General features: G+C 56.0%; 1 protein-coding gene across 4 annotated transcripts in view; it reads left to right on the top strand.

Annotated features, from left to right (window-relative positions):
* Window positions 1-17,105, top strand: part of PLXDC1 (plexin domain containing 1) — a 69,785-nt gene that overhangs the window by 20,120 nt on the left and 32,560 nt on the right. For 3 of the 4 annotated variants that reach the window (XM_075911685.2, XM_075911684.2, XM_075911683.2), the window contains exons 3-5: window positions 13,895-14,038; window positions 14,782-14,851; window positions 15,499-15,621. In XM_075911685.2, coding sequence (XP_075767800.2) covers window positions 13,895-14,038; window positions 14,782-14,851; window positions 15,499-15,621 — 337 coding nt within the window. The remainder of the gene's footprint in view (window positions 1-13,894; window positions 14,039-14,781; window positions 14,852-15,498; window positions 15,622-17,105) is intronic. The other variant, XM_075911686.2, reaches the window with a different exon arrangement.

The following is a 17,105-nucleotide window of genomic DNA, read 5'->3' as shown; positions in this document are numbered from 1 at the left end:
GTCCCCCTCTCAGTCTGCTCCCCCAGGCAGGGGTGGCCCAGACAGGTCGCTGCCCCACAGAGCTGGAAATCTCCGCGGAAAGTGGGCAGCTCTGGAAAGGAGGATCGCTCATTCCGTGCCAGCAATGCGACCGTCTCTGGGGTGCGACGGGGCAGCTGTCCTTGCGAGGCTTGCTCCCTCGGTACTGAGGTGCAGCCGCCTCTGGGGTGACAGACAGCCGCGGGTTATATCCAGAGATTCCCCCAGACGCAAACGCCTCTGAAGTGGATGGGAGGAGCATGGCAGCTACTTTTATCCAGGGGTCACTCCCAGCACTGAAATGCGGGCCCTGTTCCCTCAGCCCTTGCAGAGACTGCAGCTGCCAGAGTTAGGAGCCTGAGCAAGGCCCTGTCTTTTCTGGGCCCCCCAAACTTTGCTACAGAGGGGGGCAGGTGACCCGAATAACCAACCATCATGGATTTGAGACTCTGACAAAGCTCAGGGCGGCTTGCGTGCCTCTTGCGTCTTCCCCAGGGACTGAGGAGGGCAAAGCGAGGCGCCCTAGGTCAGTGGCACTGGTGGGGTTAGCCCTGAGGGCGCCTCGCTTCTGGTCCAGCTCCTTGTCCGCACGGCGATGTGTTGCCTCCACGGAGGTTGGACTCCAGTGTGGTGAACTTCCTCCCAGCAGTGCCGGCTCTGGCAGAGGCTGGCCGTACCGGTTGCGTATGGCCTGATGCCGACGGGGGATGGGCACGTGGCCCTGCCACAGCCCCGTGGGAGAAGGGGTCTCTGGGAAGGGAAGGGGGAGCCGGAGCTGAGGGGAGTAAGCAGGTTAGACCCTGTTGCGGAGGGAGGGACAGCTCCTGTCAAACTTCCCAGCCCCGGCCACGTCCTTCCTGCTCTGTCTCCCCCTTTTCCTCAGCGCCCTCCCTCATGGAGGGGGCCGAACCGGGGCCTAATAACTTGTTAGTCTCCATCTCGGCCCCCCCGCCGGTGCCTCTCTCTGCAAATCGTCCTCAGTGGCCATTTTGTGTCGCCAACCCCACGGCAGCCTCCTTGCCGGCTGGTGGAGGCCGCGGTGACTCAGCCTTTCCAGGCCGGGATGGGGGTGTGTGGGGGGGGGGTGGTGGGTGTGTGTGTGGGGGTGCGTGTGGGGGTGTGTGTGAGGGTGCGTGTGGGTGTGTGTGTGTGTGTTTTGCTTTGTGTTTAAAGAGCAATCAAAATCCACCCGCTCCTGTGAGATCCAAGGGCCCGTCCCGGGTGGGGAAGGCCCCTCTCCCCAGCAGAACAGGGGCTGGGCATTCAAGGCCCCGATCCCCCCGCCCCGCAGAAAGGCTCTGGTCTGCCCTGTGTGCTCAGCCCCAGCAGCTCCCTCTGTCCCTCTCCAGGGACCAGACCCTGAGGTGTCAAACCAGGGCATCTGGTGGCACGTGGGGCGGGCTCAAGGGGGAACGCCGTTTGCAGAAATGTCCGTGGCTCCCAGAATGCCCAGAGCCGGCTCCCCTCCCCAACTCAAATTCTCCCCCCCCCCACCTGCCCAAGGCTCTGGGAGGGAGTTTGGGTGGGGGAGGGGGTGGGCTCTGGGAGGGAGTTTGGGGGCCGGAAGGGGGTGTGGGAAGAGGGGGCAGGCTCTGGCGGGAGTGAGGTGCACAAGGGGCTGGGAGGGCGTTAGTAGATGATGTGCCAAGTTTACCTGGGGGCACTCCCTCTGGCAGTGGTTCCTGGGGACACTGGGGGGGTGTCTCTGTTCACTCCCCTTGCCTGTCCCCCATCCCCATCAGCCACCCCCGGGTGATTTCAAACTCCCGAGGAGGCACCGCTGCCACCAGGTTTAGTGAAGCTTCTGGCTGTTTGCTGCCCGCAGCTGCTGGCATGAGCCCCTATGTCCCGGGGAAGGGGGGTGTCTCCAGGCGCTGCTCCCAGGAGAAAGAGGAGGGACTGGGGTATGTGGGGGGCAGGGAGCGCAGGCAGGTGGTGAGTTTTGGTGGAGCCCAGCCTCAGGCCCATATAACTCACCGCGTGCGAGGCAGGCGACACGAGACGTGCACATTGCACGTGCACTACTGTGCACTCACTGGAGCGGGACTTTCAGAACGTGCTTGTCACCTCCCCCTGCGGGCTCTGCCCTCGCTGCAGCCTCCCCGGCGGGCGTGGGGTTTGCCCAGCATCCCCACGTGTCCCGCTCTGCCCGCCGGCAGCTCTGGCCCGGGCCAGGGGGAGGGCTAAGGGCCTGTATTTATGAGCTGTCACAAGCCTGCTTCATGGGGTGTCCGCGGGGCAGGCCGTTTGTATTAGGCATTTATGTGTCTTCACGTTTTCCTCTGGCTTGTTGTTTGCAACAGGCCAGGGGGACTTTACCAGGTCACTGCTGCCAACTGGCACCTCGTGGTGGATGGGACGGGGGGGGGGGGGGCACACAGGGGGTGCAGTTGTGCCCTATACATGGCTCCCGAAGGCAAAAACCCCACAAGGTAAGAGTGGGGCTTTTCAAACAGCCGCAGTTGCTGAGCCAAGCGGGGGCTGGATCAGAAAATCCGGGCTCAGGGTTCGACGCCCTGAAAGGCTGGGCCGACTGACCCTGGGGCTTAGGGGTGGGCTGTTCTCTAGCACGGGGATGAGCAAGCGGAGGAACGTGGCAGAGCCACTCCAGGGGGTCTTTCTTGCACTGTTGCTGTGACATACATAGCTGGCTCCCCTCACCGAGTCTGCCCATCTCTAGTGCATTTCCTCCTGGGGGTAAGATGGGGCCATCTGCCCCACGGGATAGATGGGGGGCTGAGGCACAGAGAGGCAAAGTGATCTGCCTGGGGTCACATTAGGAGTCGGTGACGGAGCTGGGACTGGATCCTGCAGGACAGCCCTTCCTCAGGCCGGCATCGGGCCCTGCATCCAAACCCCAGACCCAGATTTTGCTCCCTGGTTTTCTGCTGGGCCGACCCCAAAGCTGAAATCTGGCTTTGGGATGCAATGGTAGCAGAACTCTTCCCCACCCCAGGCCCAGTGCCTTGGTTCCAGGGGCTCCCCATCTCCTCTGGGTGAACGGGGGCAGGATCTCAGGACTAGGGCACCTATCGAGAGCCGGCTCCTCCAGGCAGCCGCTGACAAGAGCAGACGTGTGGGTAGCAGTGGAGCCGGGGGTGAGCCGTACATCATGGAGCCTCCGTTCCTCTCTGAGGCCATGTGGGGCGGGTCATGCACGGGACAGAGGGAGCATGGCAGGGAGTGATTTACAAGGGGGTGCATTAGGGCAGGGGTGGGGGGGACCGTTTTGGGTTGGGGGCTGCGGACCCACAGAAAAATCAGCCGGGGGCCGCACACAAGTAAGAAGCAAAGAAAAAATTCACTGAGGTGGCCCCCGACTGAGAAGCAGAAAGACCCCCCCACGTTCCCCTCGCTCAGCAGAGCGAATAGATTTTGTGGACCCCGCAGGCTCTGGGATGGAGTAAAAAATGCAGGGTTCAGTGGGTGGGAGGGGGCTGCCAGGAAGTGGGCTTAGGGTGTGGGGTCTGGACAGCAGGGAGGGTGCAGGAGCCTCAGGGGCCAGATCCAGCCCCCAGGCCGTATGGTCCCCATCCCTGCATTTAGGTATGTGGATGGAGGTAATGTTGCTTTGGGAGCAGGTGGAATGGCTGTGGAGGTTTGGGTCCTGACCTTGTCTGCCAGGACCCTGACACGGCTCTGCAGGCTGTGCTGTGTGTTTCTCCCCAGGAGCACAGGTGGAGAGATGGCTAACAGGCAATTCGATGGACTCTCGTCAGTGTTCCCTGTAAGCTGAGCACTGGGGTAGCCATCCTCAAGAGATTCAGATGCCACCCTGCTGATTAACAAAACGCTCACAGCTGGCAGCGTATGTTTATATTGGTGGTGCACTTCCGCACATGCCTTGGTGCACAGAACAAAATTAATTCCACCCATGGTTGTAAAAAAATTAGAGGGAACACTGGCTCTCATGATTGCTGCTGTCATTCTGAGTTCGTGTTATTGTGACGCTTTACAGGCAGCTGACTATGTATTTGTTGGAATTAATTGTTTTGTTCGGTTCTGCGTGTTAGGGCGGCGGTCGAAGCACTCAGAGCAAGGAGTAGGTGCTTTGGAGGAACAGAAAGCAATGCAATTAAATAAACGTACAAACGGGATTTGGTTTTATAATGTGATTACTGAATTAAATCCAGACAGAGGGAGAGGACAGCTGATAGAGAGGAAGGGGTAGCAAACGGAAGGGCAATGTTTGAGAGAGGATTTGAAATGACAGGGAGAATTGATGAGAGAGAGAGAGAGGTGCAGGGGGGCTATTCCAGTCATCAGGATCTCAATATATTGAATGACAAATATTCCCAAACAGAAGATGATTACTAAAGAAAGCAGCTACAACTACTGACTGAAACAGACACAGCTTGAGTTCCAACCTTGTCTGATTTACCAGGGACCACATCCTGCTACTGTGTTCATACAACACAGCGACACCTAGTGTTTGAACAAAGTACTGCAAGCATACTATGAGAGGCAAGAGCTGTGGGGGGAGAAGGCTCTTGCATCAGAAGAGGGTGATGGATGATGGGGAAGGGGGGATTGACTGGGGAAGGAAGCCGGAAGGTCTGGGGTATGGTTCTTAGGGTCAACATGGAAGGGTGCAACAAAGAGAGGGTAACTTCTGAGCTCCAGTTGGAAATGAACAGAGAGCTATTGGGGAACATGGCAGCCGTTTGGGGGGTGACCATCAGAAGAAGGGCAGTTCTGTGGTTAAAGTACTGGTCTGGCTATAGTAGATCTGGGTTCAATTCCCCATTCTGGACTGAGACCCAAGACTCCTGGGCAGAGTTCCCTGTAAGCTGAGCACTTGGGTGGCCATCCAGGAGAAATTCAAATGCTGCTAGCTAATTAGCAGAGCATCCAAGGTCAGCAGCATGTGTTTCTGCTGGTGGTGCACATCTGCCTATGCCTCAGTGCACAGAACAAAATATATTCAACTCATGGATGGAAAAACTTAGAGGCAACATTGCTCCTGGGGTTTGTACCCATCTCTATCACAAGCTCCCTCTGTGAGTCACTTAATTGCTCTGAGCCTCAGTTTCCCCACCTGAAGTAGGAGAATAATCATGTTCCCTTTGCGCTGCCTTTTGTTTCTTCAGGCCACGAGCTCTTTGAGGCAAGGACAGTTTCTCACTGTGTACGTGCAGCACCTAGCACAGCAGGGACCCAGTCTCAGCTGGGGTCCATAGGCACAAGCGTGGTGCTCATCGTAACAGACAAGCTGGAGGCCCAGGGGAGAGTTTCAGCGGGGGGATCGGGGCTGCGGGATGGGGTCTGTAGGCAGGTGGGGCTGCAGAACGGGTAGACCGATGACCATGGGCTGGGGAGCTCCACAGCTTCTCCTTGTGGCGCGTAGCAGAGCCAAAGGCACTGAGCGGGTCGAGTGGGCAGGGTCTGGCAGCCTTTCCCTGCCGGACGCTGCCAGCTGGAAAACGCAGCCTTCTAAACATGGTGGTGGCTGGGCGAGGCAGAGGCCTGGTATGTGCCAGTCCTGAGGGTGCATGGGAGGCCTTGCTGCGAGGTGGGGTGCAGGCAGGCTGGTGGCTGTGTCCTTGGCAGTCTGGATCACTAATTGCAGCTCCCTTCAGAGAAAAAACAAGGCCCCTTCCCCTCCCTTACTGTCTCTCTCTTCCTAAGTATTTTTCTCCTCTTCCTGGGAACTCTCACGTTTTCCAATGTTGGTGTTTTCCCCTTTCTCCAGCTCTCCGGCTGGATGGCGATTGCTTTGGGGTGTCTGTCTTGCCCTGAGCCTGTGGTTGGCCTCCCCCATCCCCTTCCACCCCCTCTGTGGCTGAGTGGGAAGAACCCAGGGCTCTTGGTTGCCGTGTGACTGCAGTGAGGAGCTGCAGAGAGCAAGTCAGCCCTGTGCTGGCTATGTGCAAAATAAATTTTATTTGGTGCACTGCAGCATGTGCAGATGTGCACCACTAGTAGAAACACATGGCTGTGGGCACCCTGCTAATCAGCTGGGCTGCACCTGAAATTGGCCCATGGGCTCAGCTTATAGGAAACACTGCTCTCCGCCCCTCACGCCGTGGGGCTTCTCTTTCAAGTGCTTAGTCAGGGGTGGGGAGCCTCAGGCCCAGGGCCCGGATGTGGTCCTGGGCTTGCCTGGATCCAGCCCCTGAGGCTCAGTGCTCCCCCAACATTGGGGAGTCCTCGCTAGTGCTTCAACCTCTCCCCCCCCCCCCCCCACATTGTTGAAGCACACACAATCTACTAGGCTGGGCCCCACTAGACTCTGGTTGCGAGGGGAATATGGGGAGGGTCTTTCGCCTTCTCAGTCAGGGATCATGTCAATGAGGGCTGGGCGGGGAGGGTTGGTTTTTTTGCTTCTCACTCGTGTGCAGCCCTCGGCTGATTTTTCTGTGGGTCAGCGGCCCCCGACCCAAAAACGATTCCCCGCCCCTGCGCTCAGTGAAAAACGGCACCTGCAACAATATTGATCATAACAGCCGTCGGCAGTGACCTCCGTGAGCGTGGTCAAGCTGGCAAATGGATTCTTTGAACCTGCAACTGATGTCATTGTGCGTGTGCCTTTTTTTTTTTGCACACACGAGTGCACCAAAAATTGTGTGTGTGTGTGTGTGTGTGTGTGTGATGTGCTATTCTGAATGACCCGTCTCGCTCTCTGTCAGACCCCCTCTCTCCTTCCCTCTCCATGGGCAGGCTATTCCCGGTCCAGCATTCATTGGGATAGAATGCCAGCTGACTAGGAGCACAGAATTTCTCTCTGCGGGGCTCTGAGTTTCGCTTCAGCATTGGCCACTCTGCTGAAGTGACAAGATTCTGAGCCCGTGGGGGGCGAGAGGTCTGCAAGTTGCCTTCTCCCAGACAGAGCTGGCAGCAGTGGGGGAAAATATTCCGACGAGAGGGCCTGCAGAAAGCTGCGGCAGACAGGGAGTTTGTTGGGTGGAGGGAGGTTGTCTAAACTACAGACAAATTAGAAATGAAAAGGTAGAGAGAGACACTCTACCGAGCTCCACCTGCAAAACCAAGCTCAGTCCACCTAGTCCGCTCAGTTTGTGTCCTCGCTTCCCTCTGTTGGATAGAGTCAGAACAATCCAGCTGTGTGTCATGTGTCCTGTACTGCGAACAGAGTCTCCTTTAGCTCAGTCTAGGCTTTTGGAACCTCACAATCTGAATTCTAGCTTTGCAAAATTCCAAGTGGCTCTGGTCCAAGTAGTGGCAACAAAATCTGGGAAGTCTTGGAAAAGTTGCAGTTTTTCCTTTCTTTTCAAATGTAACACCTTCCATCCATGGCCCTTACATCCCAAATATGAATTAACTTTGCAGCATAGTCGGGGGCTGGGTTCTCTCTCATTGCAAACAAGGGAGAAACTGAGGCACATAGAACGGGGAAGTGACTTGCTCAAGGCCACAGAGAGAGTTGGTGGCAGAGCTGGAAAAAGTATCCAGGAGTCCTGACCAATCCTGAGCTTGGACCGTCCGAACAATCCTTTCTTCTCTTTGATTAGACAGAAAGAAGCAGCAAGGGGGAAATGGCTCGGATCTTTGATAATCCCCCTCCCAACAAAAAACAAGGGAGAAATTTATGTGTGGCAGTTTGTTTCTTTAAAGGGCCTCGCTTTATGCTTCTGTTTAACATCCCTTCCCCCTGCATCTTCCTCCCCCCTTCCCCCCATTTGTGAGTGTGTCCAAAAGTTCTCCTCTTTAATTCCCGCTGTAACCAAAGCAAGGTGACGGGTTGGGACATAATAATGATTCAGAGATGAGGTCATGAGCATGGCTGAGAACTTCAGCGCCGCGGCAGCCAGTTCCCGTCCCCACGCTGCCTGTTTACATCCAGGCTCCCAGTTTTATTGGGAACACATTGGACAGGGCGGGGGCCGCCATGCGGGGGTGATAAGGACTCGTTTGGCCCCTTTTCCCGCCTCCTGCTGACGCAGTCCAGCAGCCCTGGGGGAAACGACGCCCTTTCGGAGCAGGGTCACCTCTGGATTCCTCCGCCCCCTTTTGGAACACGCTGTTCCCCGGGTGCTGGAGGGGGGCGAAAGACCAAAGTCCAGTGATCCTGGCCAAGGAGCTGCACAGAGCTCGCCCCATCCCCTCTCAAAGCAAGAGGGAAGCTGTTCCTGCCCCCTCCCTTGTTGACAACGCCGCTGCTTACAGGGATGGTCAGTCTGGCGGGGATCCCATCCATCTGCATCTCAGGCTAGCGGGGGTGACTCCGGATTTACCCCTCGAAAGGCGCAGCGGCCTGCCAGCCCTCTGGACGCTGGCTCCCAGGGTGACCATCCTGCTCACCGGCCTGCATGCGGAAGGTTATTTTATTACCCCAGCAGAGCAGACGAATGGTCCGTCAGTCCCAGTCTCCGAAAAAGGCGACTGCTGGATGCTTCGGAGGAAGCCAGAACTTTCCCCCCACAACTGTACGGTGCTCGCTGGTGGGTGGAAATACCAGGGCGATGATTAAAACATCGCGGCGGGGGCACCGGGTTAGTCAGTATCTTTAGAAACAACGTGTGATCCTGTGGCTTCTTAGAGGTTCACCAACATAAACAGGCTCGTGAGCTTTTGTGGGCCAAACCCACTTCCTCAGATGAATTGGAGTGGACATCACAGAAACCCAGAGATCTATATAACAGCAGAAAATGTACCTGTCAATTGTAGGCCCTGTGTCAAGGAGGCAAATTAAGTGGGCTGAATGTGTCCCAGTCATAGTTTTTAATGTGGAAATGCGGATGTTAAAGGCAGGAGAAATTGGCTTTGTAATGCGCCAACCAGTTAAAGTATTTGTTCAAGCCCAGGGTAACAGTGTCAGATCTGTAGATAAATGCCAGTTCTGCCAATTCTCCCTCTGCCTTCAGAGCTCACCATCTCCCATGCTGGGAGAATTCTTTCCTCCTCTGCCCATTAGCCCTGTCGTCCGCTGAAAGCTTGTCTCTCCTGTTGCTGGGCTTCTCACTAGTGTTGCTCCAAGATGATTCTCATTCACAATAATGTCTGCTCCTCCTGCCCAACTATTTTCTCACCACTGTCCTGCAGCAGAGAGTTCCACAGGTTACCTACCAGTTGCATTCTGATCTTTAATTGATGTTGCTTTTCGTTCTCCGTTGTGTGACGGTGCTGGGGTAAGACAGGAGCAACTGGGCATTTCTCTTCTTCTGGGCTAGGCTGTGAGACAACCAGCAGGGTGGCCAAGAGCCAGGACACCTGGATTCTGTTCCCAATTCTGTCAGCGCCTCTCTCCTAGGGTGCTGGGGCAGGTGACGCCACTGCTCTGTGCCTCAGTTTCCCCCACCACTCTTCAGGGCAGGGGCTGCCTTCACTATGGGGAGCCCTAATTGCGGTAGCAGCCTCTAGGGGTTACTGTAATGAAACCAGTAAGAGCACTATGTGTCTAATTAACCCCTGTGTTTCCATTGACTTCAGCCGGGGGCCAGAGCAAAGGTGGGTGGGTTACCAGAACAGAGAGAGACTGAGTTGTATGATGGCTAGACTACACCCCTCGGCTGTGTCACTGGCCTACTGTGGGCAATTCATTTCCCTGCTCCATGCCTCGGTTTCCCCACCGGTGAGATGGGGCTGGGATGCTGCCAGGCACTGCCCACGCCCACAAATCACTTGGCTCTGCTGGGTGACGGGCACTGGAGACGCGCCAAGGGCTCATCCAGTTCGTTTTGTCCGGCCGGGGAGCGTTTCACTTAATGACGTGGGCGGCTTTGTTCGGTGTTGGGTGGTTCAAGGAAGTGAGACGGTTTCGCTGGAGTTTTGCTGAAGCCGGAGAAAAATGGGCGTGGCATGATTCTCATCACGTTTCTGCTGCGCCCCTCTCTGCGACTTGCCGGGCTGGAGAAAGAGACCTGCTGCGCCGACTCAGGAGCGGTTTTCTCCTGCCGTTTACAGGCCGAGATGCTGTGAAATGGTTTGAGTGACAGGTTTTATTCTCTCTGTCTCACTGCTGCTTGTAAATTCTGCAGCCGAGGGACGGGGTAAAGCAGTGGGCACTGGTCACCAGCCAGACGCTCAGGATCGACTGGTCGATCTTGGAGTTTCTGACGGGATCCTGACTGGTTTGGCCAAGCGGCTACCAAGTGCCGGCGCTTCAGCTGCCCCTCCCCCTTCTGCTGCTCATCTCCTGCCCTTTGCCTTGGCGCTGCGCCCCCCAGAGCTGTCTGCTTGCTGTGCAGAGCAGGGGAGGGAGAGGGGGGGTGCTGAGGTCAGGATCCCCCCTTCCCACCCTGCGTTCGATCTCCACAGAATGGATGGGGACACAACAGGGCTTGGGATGGAAGGAGTTTGTTGGCTGCTTTGGAGAGTGGTGCAGGGCGAAGCCGGGGTGAACCTTAGCCCCACGGCCCCAGCACCCAGGAGCCACCAGAAGTAAGCAGTGTCCAGCTGGAGCCAGAATCCCGAACTCCGGCCCCAGTCGTGAACCCCCTCCTCCACTCCAAGCCTCTGTCCTAGCCCTGAGCCCCTTGAACCCAAACTCCCTTACAGGGCCTGTATCCTGAACCCCCTCCTGCACCCCAACCCCCTGCCCCAGGCTCAGCTCAGGGCCCCTCTCACACTCCAAAGCTTTTAGCCCAAGACCAGAGCCTGTGTCCCAACCCACTGCCCCAGCCTGGTGAAAGGGAGGGAGGAAGGAGAAGGGAGTGAGCAGGGGGAGGGCATCAGAAAAGGGGCGCGAAGGAGGCGGGGCCGGGATATTTGGGTCTGAGGTAGATCCTGGATTGCACATAAATTCAAAAAGCGATCTTGTGCTTAAAAAGCTCGGAGTGAAGGCGGCGAGCTCAGCTGGGCTAGGAGGGACAGGCCTGCAGGGGAGGTCAGGGTGAGGGGACATCACAGTTCCGTCTGGGGGAATACCCGTGAGGCGGGTGCTGCGGGAATCCCAGGGCAGGGAGAACCGGGGTGCGGGGCACAGCTGTTGGCATAGCAGTGGGGGGCTGCACTGTGGGGGTGGGGGGCTCGGGTGCAGCTCCCCAGGCCCGTACATAGCTACATGGGTGCTGTAGCGAGCTCAGGACTGGGATAACCCCACGGGGCAGGAGGAAGGGCAGAGAGAGCTGCAGGCTGCACCCTGAAGTCACTTAGCTTGTCCTAAACTTTAGCTAATACCAGTTGAAGGGACTGCACTGGGTCCCAGCTGGGGGGTGATGGGGTGGGGGGCAGGACACACACAGGCCTTTGTGTCTGTGCTTTCCTGGCCCTGTGGCCACTAGGGGCTGCTGTATTGCCCTAGAGGAGACCAGGGTCATAGCCGCGTTATTCCCAGGCACACGGTGCGGAGATCACGGGCACCACGATCAGCATCTTCCCCGTTGAAATCAAGACACCTCCACGTTCACAAAGCACGAAGCAGCTTCCAGCTGTCCCCTTCCCCCCCGCAGGTACAACAGACTCGGAAACGCTGCCTCTCCCTTGACAGCGCCGGGCCGGCCGAGAGGCTGATTCCTTGCACCGCTTGTGGGGCTGGATTATTCCTGCTGTTTGGCAGCAAACCTCCCCTGGCGGATTGCACGGCATTGCGGGTGGCACCACGCTCCAGGAAACGCTGCCTTTGGGGGCCTTGGGGTTTGGGGAGTGGGTGACTGTTCGGCTGCAGCCAGTCGCTGGGAAACCTACAGCAAATGGTGAGGCAGTGGGCGCAGAACGACAAGCGCCCAGCCCGGCTGGGGTGCGCTTCGTTGGGTAGATCCACCATCAGTGGTTGTAGATGGTTTTCTTGAGAGAGCTTCTGCGGGCCCCGTGCCTCTTGGGCGTCTCCGCTGTCTAGAGATTCCTTGGAGAGGAAGTGTGGTCTAGTGATTAGAGCAGGGCGTGCTGCTCCCAGCTCTTGGAGGGATCGTGGAGCAGAAGGAACGGGTGCCGGCCCTTCCCAGATCTGCCACAGAGACGCTGTGTGACCTGGAGGTACAGAACCCATTGGGACTCGATTTCCCCACCGAAATCGGTTGGTTGTCGGAGAACCTGGGATAACAACCTGGTGCTAATATCAATACTAACACTGTCCTGGGCAGGAGACTGGGAGCCAGGAACTCCTTAGGCCTCATTCCACTTCCCACACCAGTTCCCTATTTGCAGCTGCTGTGCCTCAGTTTCCCCCATCTGCACCGAGGGACTATTACTACCTCCCCCTCGGATATGGGGAGCTGAGCTTTGGGGAGAAGGGACGTGATGGGGGGCGGTCACAGAAGACCCCTTGGGGCTGCTTTCTGGTGTGTTGATGGAGCCACTGACCCTCACCTCCATGCTCTGGGGCTTCTCACCGCTCTGTCCTGCTGGGCCAGATCTCCTGGTCTCCCCCCAGCCACGGCACGGGGCTGAGAACACCTTCCCCCGGAGAGCAATGAAGACACTGAATCGCCTCCGGTCTGAGGAAAATGCCACTTCAGGCCCAGCTTGTGGGAAACCAACCCTGCAAATGGGATCAGGACCCCAAATAAGCCATTCAGGCCCAGCCCTTTTGACAGTGACAGAGGATGTAGACACTGATGACTCCGCCAGTAACAATCATTTGCCCGCGGCTTGATAGTAAAGAAAAGTGGTTTTATTAAGCACAAACCGTAGGATTTAAGTGGTTGCAAGTGAGAACAGACAAAGTAAATTACAAATTGAAACGAAAAGAGAAGGCAGAGCCAGTTCTCACACACTAACACTTACTGCAAATTTACCCTCAAACTGTTATTTCTGCTAAAACTCCAAGCCAGGGAAGATCTTCCCCCCCTCCTCCCGAGGTCTCTGATTATTCTCCTGAGTATATCATCCCAGCCAAAGACAAAGAGACTGCTGCTTTCCAGTTGAAATAGACTTCCTTGTGGGTGGGAATCCTTCGTTTCTACATTACCCCCTTCTGTGGAAAATTACCCGATTACAGTAGTACGCCAGTGTAAGCTGGTTTGGTCACGTGTCTGTCCAAGACCAACCACTGCTCGAACTTAAAGGGCACGTCTATACAGCAGGGTAAAAGTCGAATTAAGCTACGGAACGTCAGCTATGTCAATTGCGTAGCTGAAGTTGAAATGGCTTATTTCGGCTTTTGGTGCTGTCTACTCTCTTCCTCCGACTTCCCTTACTCCTCTTAAAATGAGGGTTATAGGAGCTGGAATAAGAAGTTCTCCAGTTCACCATTATTTGGACATAAATGTAGATGCACCTTTTCTTATTTTGAAATAACGTCAGTTATTCCGAAATAACACTGCCGTGTAGATGTACCCGAAGAGACACAACCAGGCTGTTTACAGGTCATTAAGTGGATCACCCAGACATTGAGGTGTTTCAGCACTGGAAACACCCTTGATGGCCTTCCCTTTGCACATTTAAAACCATAACCATTCCCTGCCCCATATTCTAACTTTACATACAGTGTGATACATACCCCAAAATAAGCTACACAGCTCCAGCAGATCAAGACATTAAAATTGACAAGTTACAGGAGGTATTTTGTCCAAAGCATCTTCGAGTTACGCATATTTGGGTCCTTAAGTCAATTTCATAAAGCATGTGGCTGGTCCCATCACAGGGAGTGAGGTTCTGAGATTTTAAGGCCTGAAGGAACCATTCGGCCATTTTTTCTGATCTCCTGTGTCAGATGGGGTCAGACTCAGATTTTCACCCACTTCCCCCTCTACTGAGCCCCACAACTTGGCTGTGTCTAGACTGGCAAGTTTTTCCGCAAAAGCAGCTGCGGTACCAGTCTCACTAGAACAGTATCCAGAGGTAAAATCCCCTCCTTGCTACGACTCACCGCTCCTCCATTTACACACCCAGGGATCGTTTTCGCCCGATTTGCCACGGCCTCCCCCTGGGAGCTCCTGTTGCATTGAGATCTCAGGGCCGATTTTCTGCCTTGGGCCCTGTCTCCACTGTCTGTCACCCTCCCCTGCTAACACCACCCCTCCCTGCTCTGTGGCTGCAGGAAGACAACCACCAGTACTACGTGTCACGGTTCTACGGGCCGGGGGAGACACGCACCAAGGAGCTCTGGGTTGATGTGGCGGAAGCCAACAGGAGCCAAGTGAAAATCCATGGGATCCTCTCCAACACCCACAGGCAGGCCTCAGTGAGTCCCCCCTTCCCTCCTCTTAACTGCTGCCATCCCTGCGTCGGGCGTCTGCCACAGCATCGCGCCCGTGACCAAGGTTTCCTCGATTCTTTTCCACCCAGGTGCGGAATAATTTTATGTGCACCAAGGCACGTGGGAATGTGCACCACCCGTAGAAACAAAACCTAGCTGTGGGTGCTCTGCTAATTATCTGGGCAGCATTGGGCTCCCTCCTGCATGGCTGCCCAAGCGCTGGGCTTACAGTGACCCAGAAGCTGCTCTCTTCTCAGGGGTTTCCTGACCTGGGGCACTAGCGTCTTGGCTGGAGGCCTGGTGTTCTCCCCACAGCTCCTGTGCCCGCCGGGCAGAGCCTCAGGCTCGAGATGTGCTTTGCCATCCACAAATGCCTGCTGAGTTTTCAAGCTTTGCTCATCACAGGACAGGCGAGTGGGCCTCGCCTTTTGCTCCATCTGGACCCCAGCCTGGCCACCCCCCCATCCCAACCAGGCCGATGAATCCATTTCTGGCTTTTCTCCTCCCAGCAGGGCTGTGCCCAGAGGCTAGGCCAGATGGGCACAGCGAACCTTGGAAAGAAAGCCTGCTGCCCGCGAGTGCCCCTGTGTCCCCCTCTGCTTTCACCCACCTCCCCTGGCAGCAACACCTCTGCCCCCCGGGCAGCCTCAGCCTTCAGCGTGGGGAACGCGGCTCCCCCCGGGGTGGCTCCCGCACTGACGCTGCCCGTCCCTGTCTGTCTCCCACAGAGAGTCATCCTGTCCTTTGACTTCCCCTTCTATGGCCACCACCTGAGGCAGATCACCATAGCAACAGGAGGTGAGTGCGGCACTGGGAGGCCGGGTGCGGACAGGCCGCAGCTGCTGGAGAGGCAGCGTGGGCTAGTGGGCTGAGGAGGGGGTTTCTGCAGCCTACTACTCCCAGCGTGACCAGGCGGGGGCCTGGTCAAGTCACGGCCGCTTTCTGTGCCTCAGTTTACCTCCACTGTAAAATGGAGCTCACTCCCACATCACAGGAGCTTAGGACGGCCTGTGAATTTTCTCTAATTAGTGCTGCAGGGGGAGGAGTCATGAGCCCGAACCTGGGATCCAAATGGCCCAGCTGCAGGGTACTTCCATTCAGGCGCAACTCGAGTCAGGGCAGGGGCAGGGGTAGAGGGCGTTGGGGGCCAGGGAATGGGGAGAAGCTGGTAGCGGGCGTCCTGGGACAGTGGGGTGTGTGTGTAGAAGCTGTTAGCGGGTTTCTGGGGACAGTGGGGGTGTGTGGAAGCTGGTAGCGAGTTTCCGGGGCAGTGGGGTGGGGGTGTAGAAGCTGGTAGCAGGTTTCTGGGGAAAGTGGGGGGTGTACAAGCTGGTAGCGGGTTTCCGGGGGGGCTGTGGCAGGGGAAGCTGGTAAGGGGTCTTCTGTGGAAGTGGGGTGAGGTGAGAGATGCCCCTGTAAATTGCCGTTGCTTGCTCTCACTCCAGGTTTCATCTTCACGGGGGACGTCATTCACCACATGCTCACGGCCACCCAGTACATCGCGCCTCTGATGGCCAACTTCAACCCCAGCTACTCCCGCAACTCCACCGTCAAGTACTTCGACAACGGTGAGTCCCACCTGGCCCAATGCACCGCCCTGCAGCCCCACACAGTGCACAGAGCCTCTGGGGACACTGGCTGCTGCTCCCCTCCTGAGCCAGGAACTGCAAGATCGTTGGGCAGCACTTGTCCCTGCAAAGCAGGGGAGAGGACCCACGACTGCGCAGCAGCCAGGAATGTGCAAGGGCCCAAGTGCTGAGAGCACAGTTAGGGGTCTGGTATTTCTCTGGCCTGCATCTCAAGTAGGCTCAGTCCTGGTACACAAACAGTGCTGCATGGAGAACCACAGACGCGGGCCTGAGAGGAGAATTCGCCGTCGACTTTGTGTGTGTGTGTGTCTGTGTGCGCGTGATATGTCTCTGTGTGCGTGTCTCGGTGCATCTATGTGACATGTGCCTCTCTGAGTGACATGTCTGTCCATGTGACTTGTCTGTGCATCCCTCTGTGTGTGAGAAGTGTGACATGTATCCTTGCAAAACCAACAAGGAGTCCTGTGGCACCTTAAAGACTAACAGCTTTGTTTAGAGTTGCCAGGGGTCCGGTATTGAACCAGATAGTTCAGTATTTTTGCCTCCTGTCTGGAAAAAAAAAATCAGAAAATTCTGGACACCTAAAATGTCCGGTGCTTTCTGATTTTTTCCTGGCCAGGAGGCGAAAATCCCAGACTGTCTGGCTCAATATGGAGGCAGCTTGGCAACCCTAGTGCGTTAACGGGTTCTGCAGGGGACCTGTCCAGCCCCGTGCAGGGAGGCAAGATGGCGGGTGGCCACCGGCTGCCTGTTAGGGCCAAAAAGCCTCACCACACGGTTTTTAAAGGGGCACGGTGTTTTTGTTGTTGTTGTTGTTTTGTTTTTTGCTTAACAACTCTCTGGTCCTTTTTTTTTTGCTCAACAAACTTTGTCCTGGCTTGTTGTGTTTTTTTTTTTCTTTTGGTATTTTTTCTGAAACCATCTGGCAACCCTAGCTTTATTTGGGGCTCAGCTTTCGTGGGTACATCCCCACTTCATCAGATGCAGGAAGTGGAAATCCCAGAGTTGGGAGACAGAGCTGTACTGGTGTCAGCCAATAGTCAGGGCAGTGTGTGTGTGTGTTTTCAGCTGCTGGGACACGAGGCCCCGTCGCAGTGGGCAGCCTAGGAGAGACTGACGTGTCTTTTACTGCTAGGACCAGGGTCCTGTCGTAGCAGGCAGCCAACAGCTGACAGACGCCCCAAAGTTTATAGGAAGAGCTTATTACATCTCAGATTTTAACTGCTAGGATACAGGATCCCTTCGCAGCGGGCAGCCTAGTTAAGGCTGAGAGATGCCCCTACGGATCTGTCCCCTAGAAGCAACACCATCCAAACGCCCAAGCTCTTCCTATATCTGTCCCTTATGACCGGCTGAAGTTCTTTTAAATTGTGCTTGGTTCTGTTACAGCAACTGAAGGAGTCAGGTTAAAACTTAAACAGTTACAGGTTTATTAAAGAAGCTTATAAATCATATGGTTACAA

This window comes from Pelodiscus sinensis, chromosome 29 (assembly GCF_052426305.1).
Source record: "Pelodiscus sinensis isolate ZL-2025 chromosome 29, ASM5242630v1, whole genome shotgun sequence".
Lineage (NCBI taxonomy): Eukaryota > Metazoa > Chordata > Testudines > Trionychidae > Pelodiscus > Pelodiscus sinensis.
The sequence above is the reverse complement of the archived record's forward strand: the minus strand, read 5'-3'. Positions and strand labels throughout refer to the sequence as shown.